Below are 17,739 nucleotides of genomic sequence, written 5' to 3'. Positions count from 1 at the left end.
CCAATATTTCCCTTTTACAGTAATGTTTTTTAAATATCTTGGATAATGTAGAAAAGCAAATCAAGCTTCTCTGAGAATTTAGCAGACAATTTACAATACATTTATTACCACATACTGTCTCTCTCTGTTTAGTAGTTTTTTAAGACCCAAAATCATGAAAATCTGAGCTTTCAGTTTGTGTCCTCTATTTCAAATAAGTTGAATGCATTAAAAATTGTACAATATATGTATGTATGTATTTATTTAATTTTATTTTTTGCCAAGGGAAGTATAATTGTATAATGCACCTTGAGAAGAAGCTATCGTAATGATTTAATTAACATTCATAAATTGCTATTCATTTGGGATGCAAAACTGTATATATTGTTCTTTTGTTGGTTATGACCCTCTTTAATGTTACAGCCAGAAGTGCTGGAGCAGATCCATAGTTTAAAAGAGCTGTGGTTGGACAACAATTCATTACAAACCATACCAGGGGTAAGCAATTTCAAAAGTATTATAGAATTCCAGAGTTAGCATCTATTGCATGTACTAAATATGAGCATACCTTGTCAGCCCTGTTATAGATTTCATGCATAAGAAATACCATTAAGGCTTTAAAGTATGAAACATTTTGTCATTATTTACTCGCTGTCATGTCATTCTGTCATTTAATATGGTGTTGGAAGAACTTGAGTGCGAGTAAATGAGAAATGAGAAAATCTTTGGAGGACTATTGGAATTTGACAAGACATTTTAGTATGCAAGTACTAGACTATAATATATGTATAAAGCATAATATATGATTTCTTTCATTTATCTCTCTTGTCATCTGCTGAATCTATTGGGAAACTGAGGCAGCTGCGATATCTAGACTTGGCTAAGAACAGGATTGAGAGTCTAGATGCAGATATCTCTGGCTGCGAGTCCTTAGAGGATCTACTTCTCTCTTCCAACATGCTGCAACAGTTACCTGATACAATAGGTGAAGTTCCACTGCTTACTCTTTTGAAATATTTGGGTTTTTAGGTTTCGGTGTGTCTTTACAATGCTAAACATCTTTCACAGGAAAGTTGAAAAAGCTGACAACATTAAAAGTTGATGACAACCAGCTCACCTCACTGCCTAACACCATTGGAAGGTTAGTAACTCACTTACGACTCATCCAGCTGTGTAAAGGAAAAATGACAAAGGCAGAAAATACCTTTGCGATGTCTTAGATCACAATCCCTGAACATTCCTCTAATGCACAGTTTTTTTTCCAAGTTTATGGAATTATGTTGTGGTTTATAGCCATATAATAAAACCTTAAGCTCAAAGTGGTCAGTACAGTCTTTAGTGACTTGAACCTTTGAAATGATATAGTTTTTTTTTTTTTATGATGATACTTGTGACATTGTACTGTAGCTTGTACTCTCAGTATTGGCTTTTTCACTGAATTGCAATCTGGGGCACGATATAACAATTCTGCTGTCATTCTGGCAGTTTTTTCTCGCCCCAGCATGAGAAAATGCTGACTGTCAACATCAATGTGACTGTCAGCAATGTTAGCAATGTTTTTAAATCTTTATTACCTGTATTTGAGGGAAACAATGTATGCAATGTAAAAATCTAAAATATTGAAACCTTTTAACTATGCCTAAATAAATAGTTTAATCTTTTTATTGGTCAGTCTACAAAATCAGTGCCATTTGTGTCTCTCATACACTACCAGTCAAACGTTTGGGGTCAGTGTGTTTGTTTTTTTAAAGAAATAGTACTATTATTCAGCAAGGAGGCATTAAATTCAATAAAGTTAAAATCAGATTAAACTAAAAAACTGTCAACCCTGTAACCTTTCTGATGGCATAATTATATTGCAGCATATATTAAAATGAGATAAATTAGTTTGAGTTGGCTCAGTGTAATTAATTAACACTGAATATATTAGCTTATATTGTTCTGATAAAATCTCACACAATTTAATTTTACAAATTGCAAAGCAAACTGGCTAATCAGTCTGACTTTAGATTTTTAATTCAGAATCAAATGGGAAATTTGGGGACGAGGTGCATATACCACATTTCTTAGCATCTGTTAATTAAGATGTCATATTTTCTGCAGACTGCCTTTTTCATTTGTCATAGCTGTCACCACTACCTCATTCCTGTGATACTATACTCCATGCATCTCTCTTCTTGGTTTGTCATTGCTCGGTTCTGTGTGTTGTGTTAATCAAACATGCATCTTAAATGGGCACCTCAGTGCACGTGGCAAAACCGGGTAAGTAGACCAGCGAGTGTTTGTATTCCCCACACGTCTGCCACAGCATGTTTATTTAGGCAAGGGCATACCTTTGCATCCATATCTTGCTTAAAGAGACACATTGAAAGCCCTGCATATGGAAGCCCAGCTGGATCAGTCTGCTAAAACAAATGTTGGACTAATGACCTTACTTGGCTTAACAAATATACATTGACCTCTTTCAAATTCATTCAATTAAAATAAGACGAAAAAGGGGGAAAAACTAAGGAACAAAATACGGGAGGGTTACAAGGGGAAAAGGGTTTTAAATGAGTAATGTGAGATCCGTTACTTAAAAAACTGAAACTCATTTGACTCAATAAACACTGTGGCATATACCAGATCATTGTAAATGTTCTAAACTAACATAAGGTTTATTTTAAGAGCTCAGTATTTCATATGATTAGTGCTTTTTACAATCACCAGAATTGTATTGCAGTGTAGTATATTTAGTAAATTCATCATCAATCCCTTTAACATGTCTTCATACCTTTTTGACATGGAGACAATAGTTCCACATAACTCATAATTCTCATTTCCATTAACATAACTCATTTACTCCCTGTCTTAATATAATATGAGCCATAGACACTGATACTACTTCAATTAGATGTACTTAAGCTTTGATAGTTTGTTTGCACATTGTAAACATTTAAATGGGATGTTAGAATGTAAATTGCATATTAAAGGAATAGTTTACTTTTCATTATTTAATCACCTTCAATTTCTTCCAAACCCTTTTGACTTTATATTCTTCCGAGGAACACAAAAGGATAAATGTTGATGAATTTACTGGTTGCTCTCTTCCAATGAAAATGAACAGGAACTGGTCCTGTCAAGCTCCAAAATGACAAAATAGCAGAATGAGCATCATTAACTGGAGTATACTGCATAGTACAAGTCTCCTGAAGACATACAATTTAAGGAAAGATTGTAAAAATAGGGTACAATGTACTGTGTTATTATGAAAAAAATTCTGTATTGATTTATCACAGTTGTTTTACCTACAATTTAAATTATGCATTGAATTGTGTAGTGTTTTGGGTAATGTCCTAGCAGAAAATGACCAGTATTTTTCTGTTTCTACAGATTTCTTTTCCTCACAACGTATGATTCCTTGTGAAAACCTATTTACCTTCACCTGGAATTATCATTAAGGCTGAATGCACTATAAATATAGCAAGATTTTCTGTAAATAATCAGTTTAGGTCTGTTCCTCACACAAAGATTTTGCATGGCTTTAGAAGACATAAAAAATAGTGCACAGGTTGTTATAAACAACATTTATGATGCTTTTTGGAGCTTGACAGCCTGTATCCTCATTCACTTTCTTTATATAAAAAAGTAGATCATATGGGTTTGGATTTGGAACGGCATGAGGGTGAGCAAAAAATAAGAGAACTATTCCTTTAAGACTTTGGTTAAACCTGCTATTTAACCTAAAATCTAAACTTTTTTTTTGAAGAATTATTCACTACAGTAGAGGCAATTATTTCTTTATCTGCCGACCTTTAAAGAGACGTCACATGATGTATGCATTTATGTTATCATCTCATGAAGTGTTTTCAATAGGCTTTAAATAGGGATTAAGCGTAACTGCACACTCCTCACCTGCTTTCTCTCACATCTGCCAGTTTATCACTTTTAGAGGAGTTTGACTGTAGCTGTAATGAACTGGAATCCCTGCCACCCACCATTGGCTACCTGCACAGTCTTCGGACATTTGCGGCCGATGAGAACTTCCTGACTGAGCTGCCCAGGGAGGTGAGTATTAGTGTTATGCACTTTCTACAGTATTAATAATGAGGGAAATCAAAGGCGCATTCTCTATATATTTTACCTCTTTGTGCTGAAAATATAACCTACACCAGCGAAGTCAGTTTAGATGGTTGGCAGCTCAAAACCAATAAAACTGTCAAAACAAGTTTATATGTTCAACAATAACTTGGCCAGCTTAGACCAACACTTGTGAAAGTTAAGTAAAACTAGTTAACGGTTGAACTAAAATCAGTTAACCAAGACCATTCTGGAATTTTTGATTAGTTTATTTCAACAAGGCTTAGAAATTACTTGCCAACGAGGCCACTTTTTTAGCTCACCTTCAGAACTTAGATAAGACCTAGGGTCTTATAGATTTTACATAAGTAATACCTTCATGATATATTAATAGCTGGTATATCCATAAAAACTAGCATATTTGCTGCCCAATATCCAAAAGTAACAGTGTTTGCTGTGCAACACACAAAGCTATAATTAAACTTGCAGATGAATCTTAAATTAAATATAATACAGTATATACATTTTTGACTACCACAATTTGAGATCCACTTAAGTGGCTAAAATCAGGACAGCTTAAATCTGTTAAACCAAATGCATGGTAATGTCCTGCTGACCTTCACTCGCCACTCGCTGTATTGACAGAATACAAGAGTCATTTTACCTGAGAGAAAGATGCTGATATTTAACAAAAAAAGCTGACAAAAGTGCACTTCACCAGAGCTCTCATATCCTGTTCTATGTTGCAGATTGGAAACTGCAGGAATGTTACGGTCATGTCCTTGCGCTCCAATAAAATAGAGTTTCTGCCTGATGAAATTGGACAGATGACAAAGCTACGTGTTCTCAATCTAAGTGACAATAGGTAACACCCGATGTTCCTTTTTTTCATTTTACACCCTGTGCACGCATTTGTCAACATTCACACCAACACATGATCGAAATTGTTTAATGAATAAAAGATGAGACACATTATTTGCTTAAAGAAAGTGCTTCTTCAAATCTCTTATAGATTTGATGAACAGTCTTGATTGGTTCATGTAAAGCAGTGTGGATGCTGTTGATTATTTTCCATAATGGCACAGTAATGGGGCATAACATCAGAAAAGTGCCTGACCTTCCCACAGGGTAATTAAGAAAGCTCTTTATGAGCTGTGCGGACAGATTTGATGCTCTGACTGCGATTATCTGGAAGTAGAGTAATTAAACTTAACCAAGACTAAACATGGCAAAGCCATTAGAGTACCTGAGTTAATGGGGTTTCTGAAGTGAACGGAATCACCATAGGTCTTCATAACATTTGAACTACACAGAGTAACTCTCTCCAACAGTGTTATTTGGTTTTACCATCCATGTTTTGCCTTTTTGAATTCTCATGAACTAATTCTTTGTTCTGTTTTAGGTTAAAGAATCTTCCCTTCACTTTCACTAAATTGAAAGATCTTGCTGCACTCTGGTTATCTGACAATCAGGTTGTTATCTGGACCTCCTTTTTAAATTGTGTAAAAAGTATATAACTATATAGTTTTTGGAGCACGTTTTAACAACATTGCATGAACAGTTAATTTGCCAGAACTTTACTATAAAAAATTCTATTTTATTAACTGGTATATATATATTATATAGTATTATAGTACATTAAATGTCCTGTTAGATTTATTATAGTTTTATAATATAGGCAATTTAACATTAACAAATTAACCGTTTAATACATAGCAGTTTTACCATTAAAATTACAATAGTTTCTACAATGTACAGTTGCCCCAGTTAGGGTTTGGACAAATAAAGTACTTAATGTACTTAATGTAAAATATCAAACCAAATGTCATTTTGAATCTAGATTTAACTATTTCTTTACAATTAATGTAAACAAATGTCACTTGGCATTATTTTTATGATGCAATTCCATGACGTTCACACATTTATAATGTTTTTTTTATGTATCCAAATACTTTATGGGGGCCACTGTATTTAATTACTTGTGAAATGTGGTTAAAAGTGGTCAAAATACATACTGCAGTTTAATACATTTGATTTGGTACGTGTATTTACAACAATTCATTTTGTTATTCAGTCCAAGGCCCTTATCCCCCTTCAAACAGAGGCTCACCCTGAGACCAAACAGAGAGTTCTTACCAACTACATGTTTCCTCAGCAGCCCCGGCACGATGAGGGTAAGAATAAATCAACCGTTTCTATTTCCTTTGATTTTACATTTCACTGGATTTAAACTTCTGGATGGATGTGTGTTTCCCTGCTGCAGATTACCAGTCTGACAGTGACAGCTTTAATCCCACTCTCTGGGAGGAACAGAGACAGCAGAGGATGACGGTGGCATTTGAGTTTGAGGACAAGAAGGAAGAAGAGGACAACTCAGGAAAAGTGAAGGTCCCTTTAAGAATAAAATGTGAACCTTTTTGGCCCTGTATTTACCTGGTATTAACATCCATCTCTGGTGATCTGATCACAGATGTTAATATCAGATGTAACCAGGGTCACTGTGGTATCCGGTTAGCTGGGATTTATAAAAAAAAAAAAAAGAAAAAACCTTTAAGCATCAGAAAAGGTCACATCTTTGCCATATGGGCTAAATCCTCTTCCCTCTGTCTGCAGGTTGAGATTAATCTGAAGCGCTATCCCACCCCTTACCCAGAAGACCTAAAGAATATGGTGAAGTCAGTGCAGAACCTGGTGGGTAAAACCACTCACCCCCTCAACACTGAAAAATGTTCTTCTGGGACCAATATGGAGCTCCACAGCCAAGACAAGTATGAGCCCAAGTGGCCCATTGCTCCTAAGGAGGTAATGCTTCTTCATCTTACTTTGTCACAGTGCCTACTTGGGCTCATAGATCAAAGTCTCTGCAATTTGGCTACAAAGTGCTTTATATATATATATATATATATATATATATATATATATATATATATATATATATATATATATATATATATATATATATATATATATATATGTATAAAGGATAGATCAGACTCTGAATTTTGATTGGGCGAGCCACATTTGAAGCTGTTGAGGATTTTGAACAAGGGTCCAGGGATCTTAAAGTTGTTTATGGGTGCCAAAGCTAATGTAACTTTTGGGGTTGTAGTGGTTAATAAACAAAATGGCATGTAGTCGGAGCTACTTCTCTGTTTATGTATATGACTAATCACGCAAGAATATAAACACATATTATTGTCATACCATAGTGATTCAGGATAAGAAGGAAAAAAAAACACGTTTTGGATGATGGATTCATGATGTTCTTGCTATTATATCAATTTGCTGATTTTAAACAAACAAAAAAAGTTTCATAGTGTATCTTCAAGTTTTTTTTTTGGATATATACATTTTAGTTTAATACAATAATTTTAACATATTATGGTGATAATAAAAATAATAATACATCAATTTAATGATAATTAGTCATTTATTGTATTATATATATATATATATATATATATATATATATATAGTTATTAAATTATATTATATTTATTATATTATAATAATAGAATATTATAGGGTCATGAATCCCTGTTTTAGCACTGGTTAGCTCTTACCACAGATTTAAAAAATGATAAAAAAGTGGGCATGGTGCACTGCGGAGTGGAGTGGTAAGAGGGGAGACAGACAACTTTTGCACTCTGCATCGAAAACATATATATAAATATATATATATGTGATATTGAGGTGAAATGCTGTTGCACCTCTGATAACTTTAAAGGCTTATTCTGCGGTGTTTACAGTATATAAGCCTTTTTGATGGGTTGCACCAAGGAGCTGTAAAAACGCTTACACTTTATAATATAAGTGAATGAATCACATTTGTGCCGAACTCTTATTACAAAGTAAAAACAAACACTGTCCTTCGATCCATGAATATTTCTCTCAGTTACTGTACGTGGTCTCACAGTCTGAAGCATCTGTCATAGCAAATCGCTGTTGTGAATAATTAAGCAAAGCGTGTTCTCATAGGACAAGAACACACAGTCTAATGAATAATTAAGAGACACCGACATGTCAACAATGTACTGTAGTCCTTCGCCACAAATTGTGACGTCAGCACGATGTGGATTTTAAACCTGGAAGATGAAAATATCGCAAAAAAAGCTTAAAATTAACCTTCTAAAATGAACTTCTTCAACAATTAAAATTAACGGATGCTAACATTGTCTTCTATGATGTGTTACACAAACACCTCTGCTAAAATCTCAAATTTATTTTGTCATTGAATCATGAGACACTTTTAGATTAGTGTGTGTTCTTTGTAGGTGACAGAACGAGAGGTCAAAGACTTTTCGAAACTACCAATGTCCGAACAAGGTGTCATCCTCAACTCAGCCATTGACATCCCAAAACGCAAAGACAAAGAGGATCTGACCGAGAGCTCAGAAGTATGACTTTTTTCTTTTAATAATTTAAAGTTTTCTCTTTTAATTGTCTCTCTCTTAAATATTTATGCACAGTATTATATCAGGGTTGCAGCTTGTTTTAAGCTCAAAACAAATAAGGGATTTCCAAAGTCAATAATTTTAAAACAGAAGGATGAGAGTGTGTAATGAAATTCAGGCAGCAGTTTCTTTGTTTTTAAAGGCCTGGTATTTGCATCCTCGGTGTCTGAGTCAGTTCGGTTGCGTGTATAGAGAGTGTTGAGTAGTGCTGAGAGTGTTTGTTAAAGGTTAGCTGAACCTGCGGAGATAAAATACACAAAGATCAGTGCAAATGTTTCATCTCTCACAGCCAGCAACCCCCTTCCCCAACCGTCAGAGCTGCAGTGTTGTTTAGGACACAGAAAAACGACCAAGTCATTAACTTCGCCTATGAATATTAGAGAGAGCTGGAGCAATTAGCAGTGAATGTCACCGTAACCTTGTAGTATGCTTCATTTTTTACGAACTCGCTTTTAAAATATCCTACAATCATTTATTTACTAGAAATCTAGACCTGCAGTGTTTTACTTTAGTTTTATATCCTGTAGCACTGCTCCGAATACAGCTGGAAATCTTTTAGTAAACAGAAAATAAAGGTCAGCGTGAAATGACAAGAACACTCAGAGGATCCATTAAAGGTTCCTATATGAAAATATTAATTGAATTCAGGAATGCTAAGATGATTTGAGTAAACTATTATAAATCTCAAGGAATTATGCAAACACAGCTACATTCATAATTCATTCATTGATGCCAGGCTTTTTCTATGCTTGCAGTAGCTCTTTGTTTAGAATAGCATACAAGTGCATGGTGTATTGTGTCCATCGCAGCTTGGCTTCACACTGTATCCCCCCTTGGTCTCAGAGACCCCCCCGGCCAAACTGCGGAGCTACAAATATTCCTAATATTATCAGGGTTATCTGGACCTTGGGAGTACCAGTGCCATAAACCTCACGTATCTTACACATTCTTTTCTTTCTAGACCATGAAAATCCATTTTTGTTTGTTTGTTTGTATATATGTATGTATGTTTGTTTTGCTTAGATTTCTTTACACCGCGTCGTTCCCAAGCCGCATCAGCCAGAGAATACGAGCCTGGCCGTTACTTCCTCTTCCTGTTTCTGCCTCATAGTAAGTGGCTGAGAGACAAGACAGCAGAAAATCAGCTGAACATATGGGGTGGCTCATTTCAACTGCCTTCAAAGCAAATTCAATTCATTTTTTCAGACACCCCCATTGTGGGTGAAACATTTATTAAATACTTGCATGGGTTTGTTTCCCATAATGAAGTAATGAAGTCAGTGCTCGGATTACAGGGGGGCTAGATGGAACCGAGACCCCCAAGTTATCGTCATAGTCCCCAGATATCTCGAAACTCAGACTGTCCAGCAGCCTTGAAGTGTCATGTAAATTTCTTATTACAGCAAGAGATTGCTGTCTCTATGACATTTCAAAGAAATATTCTAATTTAAAATATATTGATGAATATTAAACAATAAATAAGAAATATTATAAAAGCAAAAATTTGTTAAAACTAAAGTTATAACTACTCACAATGCTTTGTCAGCAGCATATACTGTTACCACAGTTAGCCCTTTATTTCTGTGATTCTATAGATTAGGTTATTTTTTGAAAGCAAACAAAAAAATTGTCCTGTAGGTTTTTTTTATTATTATAATTTTTTTTAATCAAATGTGCTAAGGCTGCATTTTTTAAATCTAAAATACAGTAAGGCTGTAATATTTTGAAATATTTAAAACAATATAAAATAACTAATATAAAAATAAAATATTTTAATATATTTTAAAATTTTCTTGTGATGACAAATCTACATTTCCAGCAGCCGTTACTTCAGTCTTCATTGTGGTTCTTTAGAAATCATTCTAATATGCTATTTTGCTGCTCAAAAACAGTTTTTATTATTATCGCTGTTGAAATCAGCTGTGCTTATTTGATATTTTTTCAGGATTCTTTGATGAATGCTGCTGTTCAAAACAACACAATTTATTTTAAAATATTTATTTAAATATTTTGCAACATTATACATTTACTTTTATAGATAATACTTTTATATTAAGATTTATAATAATATGTAATATTTATTTTCATAAAAAAATATTTTCTAAAAGAAATTTAGCTGCCATTTTGGTCAACATAATGTATCCTTTCTGAAAAAAATATGAATTATAAAATAAAAAAAAAAAATCTTACTGAATTCAAATATGGATTGATAGTGTATTAGAGTGCTTCTATTCCAAATATTGGGCTCCCCAAAATCTTTGGTATTATTCGAACACTGCACAACATGCATCAAATGGCCCACATGCTGAATTTTGTTCACAGTTCATTTAATACAAGTATGAAACCATTAGCCTGCCGCATCAATTTAAACAGTCACATTTCCTTTGACCTGTTGTGAGGGACCAATGCAGAAAAAAGACCAAATGAAAAGCAGAGAAGGGGAGAGGCGGCTGTTCTGAGAGAATCTTCTGATATGTGACTTCCCTCTTGCTCTGCTGCTGGTTGTGTGAGCCAGCCTGCTGATGTACAGTCAGGTCTGAGAGGTGTGAGTTTTGCCATAGACAGCTGTGAGAGAGCTGGAAGCAACTGATTTGCTCCTGGGAGATTTGACCAGACAAGCCAGGACAAGGCCTGTGAATCATAACAGTCTATGTATTACTAATGATGAATCTCAACTTGATGTTAAGGTGTTAGATCACACTCTGTTACTTCAGCTTTGTTTAACTTTGAGGTCATTTTAGGCCAGCGTTTGCATTTTAGAATCATGAAACTGTCACTGTAATATAAGAAAGGAATTGTTTTATTTAAAAGCTTTACAGAATCTAAATACTAGCTACTTAAATGTGTTTTTGCAGAGGTATTTCATGGTTTAGTTTACCTTTTTTTTTATTTTTTTTTTAACTGGAATCTCTTAAATTTATGCTGTCATCTGTCTTAATGGCTTAATGCCTAATAGAGTGTTATACAATATGCAATTAGGCAAACATATTTTCATATATCCAAAATTTTTGCAGTTAGCACAGCAACAGTTTTCAATATAATTAGATGTTGATTTACATTTATTGCCATTGTGACCTTAAATTGGATTATAAATGTAATTTAGTATAAGTTTTAGTATAAACAATTTGTGTTACTCGATCTCGTTTTTTTAAATGAAAGTTTGATTTGATTTGATTGCAGGGAAACCACACCCCACTCCCCTTGTGTTTTTCATTCCTTTATATTATTAGTTCACTACGAATTTGACACTTGTGTTTCCAGGACTCCATGGGAGGCTCCCCTAATGATATCCGAATTTCTGACATGCGGCCAACTTTGGTAGAGCCACCAATGTACAAACCAAAAGTTGTGTTACTGGGCAAGGAAAAAAAAGGTTGGTAAGACAAAGAAGCCTGTATAAATTAAAGTCAGCATGAAATCTATTTTTTAAATGAATGTTGTTGATTGTATTGTGAGCAATTCATTCTTTGACCTCATTTATTTTTAATTTTTTTAATATCATAACTATAATGATCTTCCAGTGAAATGGTCTCTTTGGTGACGTATTTCAGACTTCTCCAATTATTTAGTCAGCTAAAACTCATTACAATTGGCTGCAAGCACACATTCATATTTGCCTCCATCCAATCAACAACTAATAGATAAAAGTCCTTGGCCTACATTTTTTTAAATAATCTGTTTCACTCAGATGTGTCACAGTACAGAAGAAATGACTTGCAGCTTCTTCCGTTTCATCACAACATTTAACTCACAATCTTTCCCCCTCATTCTCTTTTAATGTTTATTAATAAAGTTCTTTTATTAAAAAATCCTTCTGTAAATCCTAAAATGCTTTGTGTGATTTCAGAGTTGTTGTGAGAAGCATAATAATTGGGGATTATTTTAGACAAAAATACAGTCATTTTTCATGCATATTAACTATTTTATCTTGTATACCTTTATACCTTTTATCTTTTTTCTAATGCATTCAGAGTCCACCGATGAGTCTGAGCCAGACAAAATGCATTGTTTGAACAACAGCGGATCATCTGCCACTTATTCCGACTACTCACCCTCCCAGGGATCATCTGGCTCCTCCAACCCACCTGGAAATGTCAGTAATCTGCAAACATCTGGGAAAGAGGGGCCATCACAGACTCACTGGACCAACAGGTTGGCAAGAATTTAATCACTGCCACTATTCATTTATATGAACTAACAGACCATCTGTGCGCTCATATGACATGACAGTTGATCAAACAGTTTAGATATCCAGCTCACTGACTTTTGGGTGGTCCAAAACTGACATTGTGTCACTTGAATAGTCTTGCAATAATCATCTCTGGCAATAATGCAAATTTATTCAAGCCATCAGTTCCATATTGTTTTCATTAACTGGCAATATTCATGAAATGCAGAACTGCATGTAATATTTGGTGTTCAGTACTATAGAGTAGGTTGCAAATCTGTGCCTTTGTAGGGGTGTCTATTATTTGCCTTTTTATGAGATTGAAGGTTTTCATTTTAAATTTCATATTTCTCTCCATTTTAATTAACAAGAAAACTGAAGACGGTTCTAGGTGAGCCTTATCTGTGCGTTTGTTTCTTTTAGCCCTCTTAGGGTGATTTTGGGTGTTATTGCACACATCACAATTTCTCTTTCGCTCAAAGTCACAAACAGCAGTATGCCTCTTGCTGTTATCTTGAATAAAGTGCAGCTGAAAATACGTCTCTGTTAATTACATTATATGTTTTCTAATTTTAGTACTGTTGAAAAACTTCAAAATATCACTAATTTCACTGCCTGTTCTTCAGAAGAGCTCATGGAGAGATTTCTGTTTTGATAGCATTGCAGAAGTATTACATAGGCAACATTTTATAAACACTGAAAATCTGTTTGATGAGGATGGCAGTCAACCACAGCGATATTTTTCTTGCATTTTTCAATTTAAACATAAATTAGACTATATTAAAAGAGTTGTAGGCTCAGTTAAATTTAATTTTCAATATTTCATCTCCAACATTACATGAAAGATTTTGTGAGCATCAGCTAAAATAAAGCAAAATACACAGAGCGATGAGGTTCTGTAGTGATAACCTAATAAATTTGGGCTGTACTCAGATGTTGCAGATTCAGTCCCATGAAGGAATGAACAAGGAATTAGACATTTACTAAGATTTCAGTGCTTTACTTGTAAAGTATGCATGTAAAGTCAATTTTTTATATTATAAGAGGCTTATTGACTTTGTCTTGAGGGTCTACAGGGGCTTCCGGTTGTTCTTTTAAATGCACCACATTGAATATGTATATATAAACGAATCATAGAAGTGGTGTTTTCAAGTCATTGCATTTATAAATTCTATTTAATGTTTTTTATCAATTCATATATATATTAGAATTTTATGATATCGAATATGCTTGTCATATCAGCCCGTGGCCATATTCTTGTTTATACATTTCTTTTCTATGTGCACTGATAAAATCTCAAATGTATTTTGTCTGAATACTTCAACAGGCTGGCTCAGTCTTTTCCAAAGCCTATTGAAAGTAAGCCCCTTCTGAGCCAGAGGGAAACACCTCCTTCCAGCACGCTGCAGCAACGAGGTGAGAGGCGGCCACTGAGCGACACCTTCGACAGCTGGAACGATGCCCCCCACTACGATAACACGGGTTTCGTTGCAGAGGAGACGCCTCTTGACACTCCAAGCAGCAGCGCTGGAAACCCCATGCTAGGCTCAAAGCCCCGGAGTGCCTCAATGGCACATGGCCGGCGGCCTCTCATGAGACAAGAGCGCATTGTGGGAGTTCCTCTAGAGCTCGATCAGTCGCAACTCACTTTCCACACTGTTCGCACCACCCCTGAAACTGAAGTGCCTCCTCCCTCTAACCCCTGGCAGAACTGGACGAGGACTCCCAGTCCCTTCGAGGACAGGACAGCTTTCCCTTCCAAGTTGGAAATTACTCCAGGCAACAGCCCCAATCCTGATCGTAAGGACTTCGAACAGGAGATGATGGAACTACCCGGCACTTTTCCCTCAACTAGAGCCTGGGGGTTTCTGGACTCTACGGACTCAGGGATGGGACGAGGTCATCCCAACATTTCTGCGCATGTCCAGGGTGTAAAAGAATCGAACAAATTAGGCACTATGGTTCTTAGCAAGAGTTCTGAAAGACTTTCGCCAATGATGAAGGAGGTAAAAGCGAAATTTAAGAAATCTCAGAGCATAGATGAAATCGATATGGGGTCGTACAGGGTTTACAGCATCCCCTTGGACAGCTACAGTTCTAGCATAGAAAACCAGGGAAGTGTTGATAGAGCAGACCTCCCTGTACCTCTAGAACAGAGCATGTCCAGGAGCCAGTCTGCTCCAATGCTGGACGATGATCTGGATGGCTTTGGTTCGAAAAGCTCTCAGCAACAGAAACCTGCCATCCCAAAGAAAGTTTACCATTTTGACCAAAGCTTCAACCCACAAAGAGCCATGGATCTTATGAAAGCGGAGAGGAGAGTTCCTCCACCATTCCCCAATGCCCCTGAATATGTAAACCAACCTGGGAAGACATTGTCAAAGGAACTGGTGAGCCCAAGAGGCTACCGAGGCTATCCACCGATGGAACAGATGTTTTCATTTGCTCAGACTGCAGTCACCGATGATGCCATCAATCCACAGCTCTCGGTCCAGCCCCAGCGCTCCAGGCCGGGCTTCCTGAGGCGCGCTGACTCTCTGGTAAGTTCGACAGAGATGGCGCTGTTCCGCAGAGTAGCTGAGAACCAAGAACTGCAGCTGGCAGAGCACTACAACAGGTCTCAACAGAGCATGCTGGAACAACAGAACAGCTTGGCTTCCATCACTGACACCCAGTTCCACAAGAGAAATGGTAGGTATGACGAAGATTACTCGTCTTATCAAGAACCCAAAAAGCCCATCATGGGTTACCCCACCAAGAGTCTGACACAACGTCGCCCCCTGTCTGCACGGAGCTACAGCACAGAGACATATGGGGCATCTCAGGCAAGGCCAGTGTCTGCCCGACCCACCATGGCTGCACTGCTGGAGAAATTGCCTTCAGATTACAATCTTAGTACATGCACTGAGAAAAGCCCTGAAGCTGACATGAAGATGAGACCTGTCCCTCAAAAACAAGAGGACCCGACCTCCAAAATGCCAGTAGATTGGAGACAGCAGCTGCTTAGACACATTGAAGCAAAGAGGCTAGACCGGGTGAGTAAGCAAGCTTCGCTTTTTGTTCTTCTATGTACTGTGTTTGTTAGCTTGGATTTTATATTACCTCACAATATTCTCAAGAAATAAATTAAACCATTATTTGGTTCTTTTATTCTGTCTTTATATAATTGTTGAGATCTCAATAACCAATGTTTTATATAATATGTTTAGAGTACACAAAACTTAAATGAAGGCTTTTTAGACACATAAACAGTGGGGTGAATCTCATGTAAACTATCAAGAAATGTCTGGGACATATTTCAGCCCAAAATTAAAAGAAAATAAAAGAAAATTATATTCTGCCTAAAAAATTGAAGTTTTTTCTTAGGACCAATATAGTTTTTTTATATATAATTTTCTTAAAATGTTGGCATTGTTTTCATAAAAAGTAATCAAACTCTCCCCTTTCTCAAAAAACATTATATTTAAGAGTAAAAGATTAAAATTAAACAATATGTTTTATTAAAACGTATTTTACAGTATAGTAATGGTATTTTTTTTTCACATTAAAGTAATTTTTCTCACTTTTACTGTAATGATAATTATGAAGAAAAATTTATTGACCTGAAAATAATAGTCACAATGCCAGAAATCCTCAAATTGCTTCAAATTCTTTCCGCAAAATATAATTTATTTCTTTTTTCTTTTTAACTGGGGTGGAATTTGACCCTGACATTTCTTTCCTGAGATTCACCCAGTTACATGCCTTTGTTTCTGTGTAAGTGGATTACAGTACTTCAGCATACTTCATTGTTCACGTAATTTAGTCCTACACTGCTCCTATTAATATTCTGTAAACGTAACCGCTGTGTATCACTAATGTGTCACATGGGCAGTAATGACGTTCTGTTGTTGTTCTGTTTGTCAAGCTTACTCACTCTGTTGCAGCAATGTGCAGTCCAGTGTATCCCCAGCCACAGCCTTTTGACCTTTCTGTGTGGCACACCCATTCACTCATGTCATGTGGTTGTTTCCCTCCAATCAGAGCGCTGTCCTTAAGCACAACACAGTAAACTTCGGCATGCTGTACTCTGGAGGCTATGCTGCACCGCATGCCAGCAGAAGCATGACAATAAACTTTTACAATAACACAAAGCATGAAAACCAAACAACTCAGTGGCTACCTCTACCGAATGTGAGTATGAAGCAACTTCAGCCCCAGTTTCAGCATGAAGAAGTAAAACATATATGAACATAACATCTCCTATGAAGACTTTCTTTTTAGATCTCTCTCTTTTGAGCGGCTTCTGCTTTAACTTCTAAAACAGTGGTAATATAATAATTTTAGCACTTTTTTTGTACACTACAATAGCCTTTTTATAAGGCAGACCATCTAACACATTTCACAGTTTAACACTAATCTAACACTTCACCTGTTCTGAGTTCCAGGCTAGACACTGTCTCCCACTGTGATGTTAAACATATATAGGTGTTTTCTGTTGCATGTGCTCAGTCTTTGTGTTTGGTCTATGCACTACAGTCTTCCTCTGTCTTTAACTCACAGAACAAAGCAATCTGTGACCGACAGTAGAGATACGTTTATGAAAGGCCTTCTTGATCCTTTTAAAATTACACCAAATATCAAATATAATTACTTATATTTTAACAGTCAGGGTTGAATTCACTAAATATTATTCTTAATATCTGTGTGCACAGTTCACCAACCTCTATTTACTTATTCATCAACAAGTGTTTGGTGAATACTGTAAGAGAATAGAGGATAGTGAACTACACAAAATTGAGTCCTACCAGGTGCTGAATTAGCACTGCACCATGAGTATTTGTAATTTCTTTTAATGCAAACATGCCTTTTTGTAAATTAGTTTCAATTAGTTTAGTTAAATTGGTTAGTTATAGTTTTTAAGTGTTTTTTTTTTCTTCAAATAAGCGCAGTATTTATTTGATGCAATTAACTGCAATGAATATTTAAACAGATTATGTGTCGAATTGTTATCATTAAAAGCATTTTGCTTCATCAAATAATAATCATATATTGGAAGGTCATTTTAACTAGACATATATGCAGATATACTGTGTAGTT

At 35.7% G+C, this 17,739-nt stretch overlaps 2 protein-coding genes across 17 annotated transcripts in view; one reads left to right on the top strand and one right to left on the bottom strand.

Moving 5' to 3' along the window:
• Positions 1–17,739, bottom strand: part of LOC109066119 (leucine-rich repeat-containing protein 40) — a 76,425-nt gene that overhangs the window by 37,305 nt on the left and 21,381 nt on the right. The gene's annotated exons all lie outside the window — the stretch shown is intronic.
• The window catches only part of LOC109066117 (leucine-rich repeat-containing protein 7-like), a 95,242-nt gene that overhangs the window by 61,453 nt on the left and 16,050 nt on the right, over positions 1–17,739 (top strand). For 6 of the 16 annotated variants that reach the window (XM_042725915.1, XM_042725916.1, XM_042725918.1 and 3 more), the window contains 16 exons: positions 403–477; positions 820–964; positions 1,048–1,120; positions 2,224–2,241; positions 3,897–4,026; positions 4,788–4,903; positions 5,441–5,510; positions 6,113–6,212; positions 6,302–6,426; positions 6,652–6,840; positions 8,313–8,435; positions 9,516–9,602; positions 11,754–11,865; positions 12,464–12,644; positions 13,988–15,695; positions 16,684–16,833. In XM_042725915.1, the coding sequence (XP_042581849.1) occupies positions 403–477; positions 820–964; positions 1,048–1,120; positions 2,224–2,241; positions 3,897–4,026; positions 4,788–4,903; positions 5,441–5,510; positions 6,113–6,212; positions 6,302–6,426; positions 6,652–6,840; positions 8,313–8,435; positions 9,516–9,602; positions 11,754–11,865; positions 12,464–12,644; positions 13,988–15,695; positions 16,684–16,833 (3,402 nt within the window). The remainder of the gene's footprint in view (positions 1–402; positions 478–819; positions 965–1,047; positions 1,121–2,223; positions 2,242–3,896; positions 4,027–4,787; positions 4,904–5,440; positions 5,511–6,112; positions 6,213–6,301; positions 6,427–6,651; positions 6,841–8,312; positions 8,436–9,515; positions 9,603–11,753; positions 11,866–12,463; positions 12,645–13,987; positions 15,696–16,683; positions 16,834–17,739) is intronic. The other 10 variants (XM_042725923.1, XM_042725919.1, XM_042725926.1 and 7 more) reach the window with 8 other exon arrangements.

This window comes from Cyprinus carpio, chromosome B6 (genome assembly GCF_018340385.1).
Source record: "Cyprinus carpio isolate SPL01 chromosome B6, ASM1834038v1, whole genome shotgun sequence".
In the NCBI taxonomy this organism is placed as follows: Eukaryota; Metazoa; Chordata; class Actinopteri; order Cypriniformes; family Cyprinidae; genus Cyprinus; species Cyprinus carpio.
Note: the sequence above shows the minus strand (reverse complement) of the source record. Positions and strands in the feature narration are given on the sequence as shown.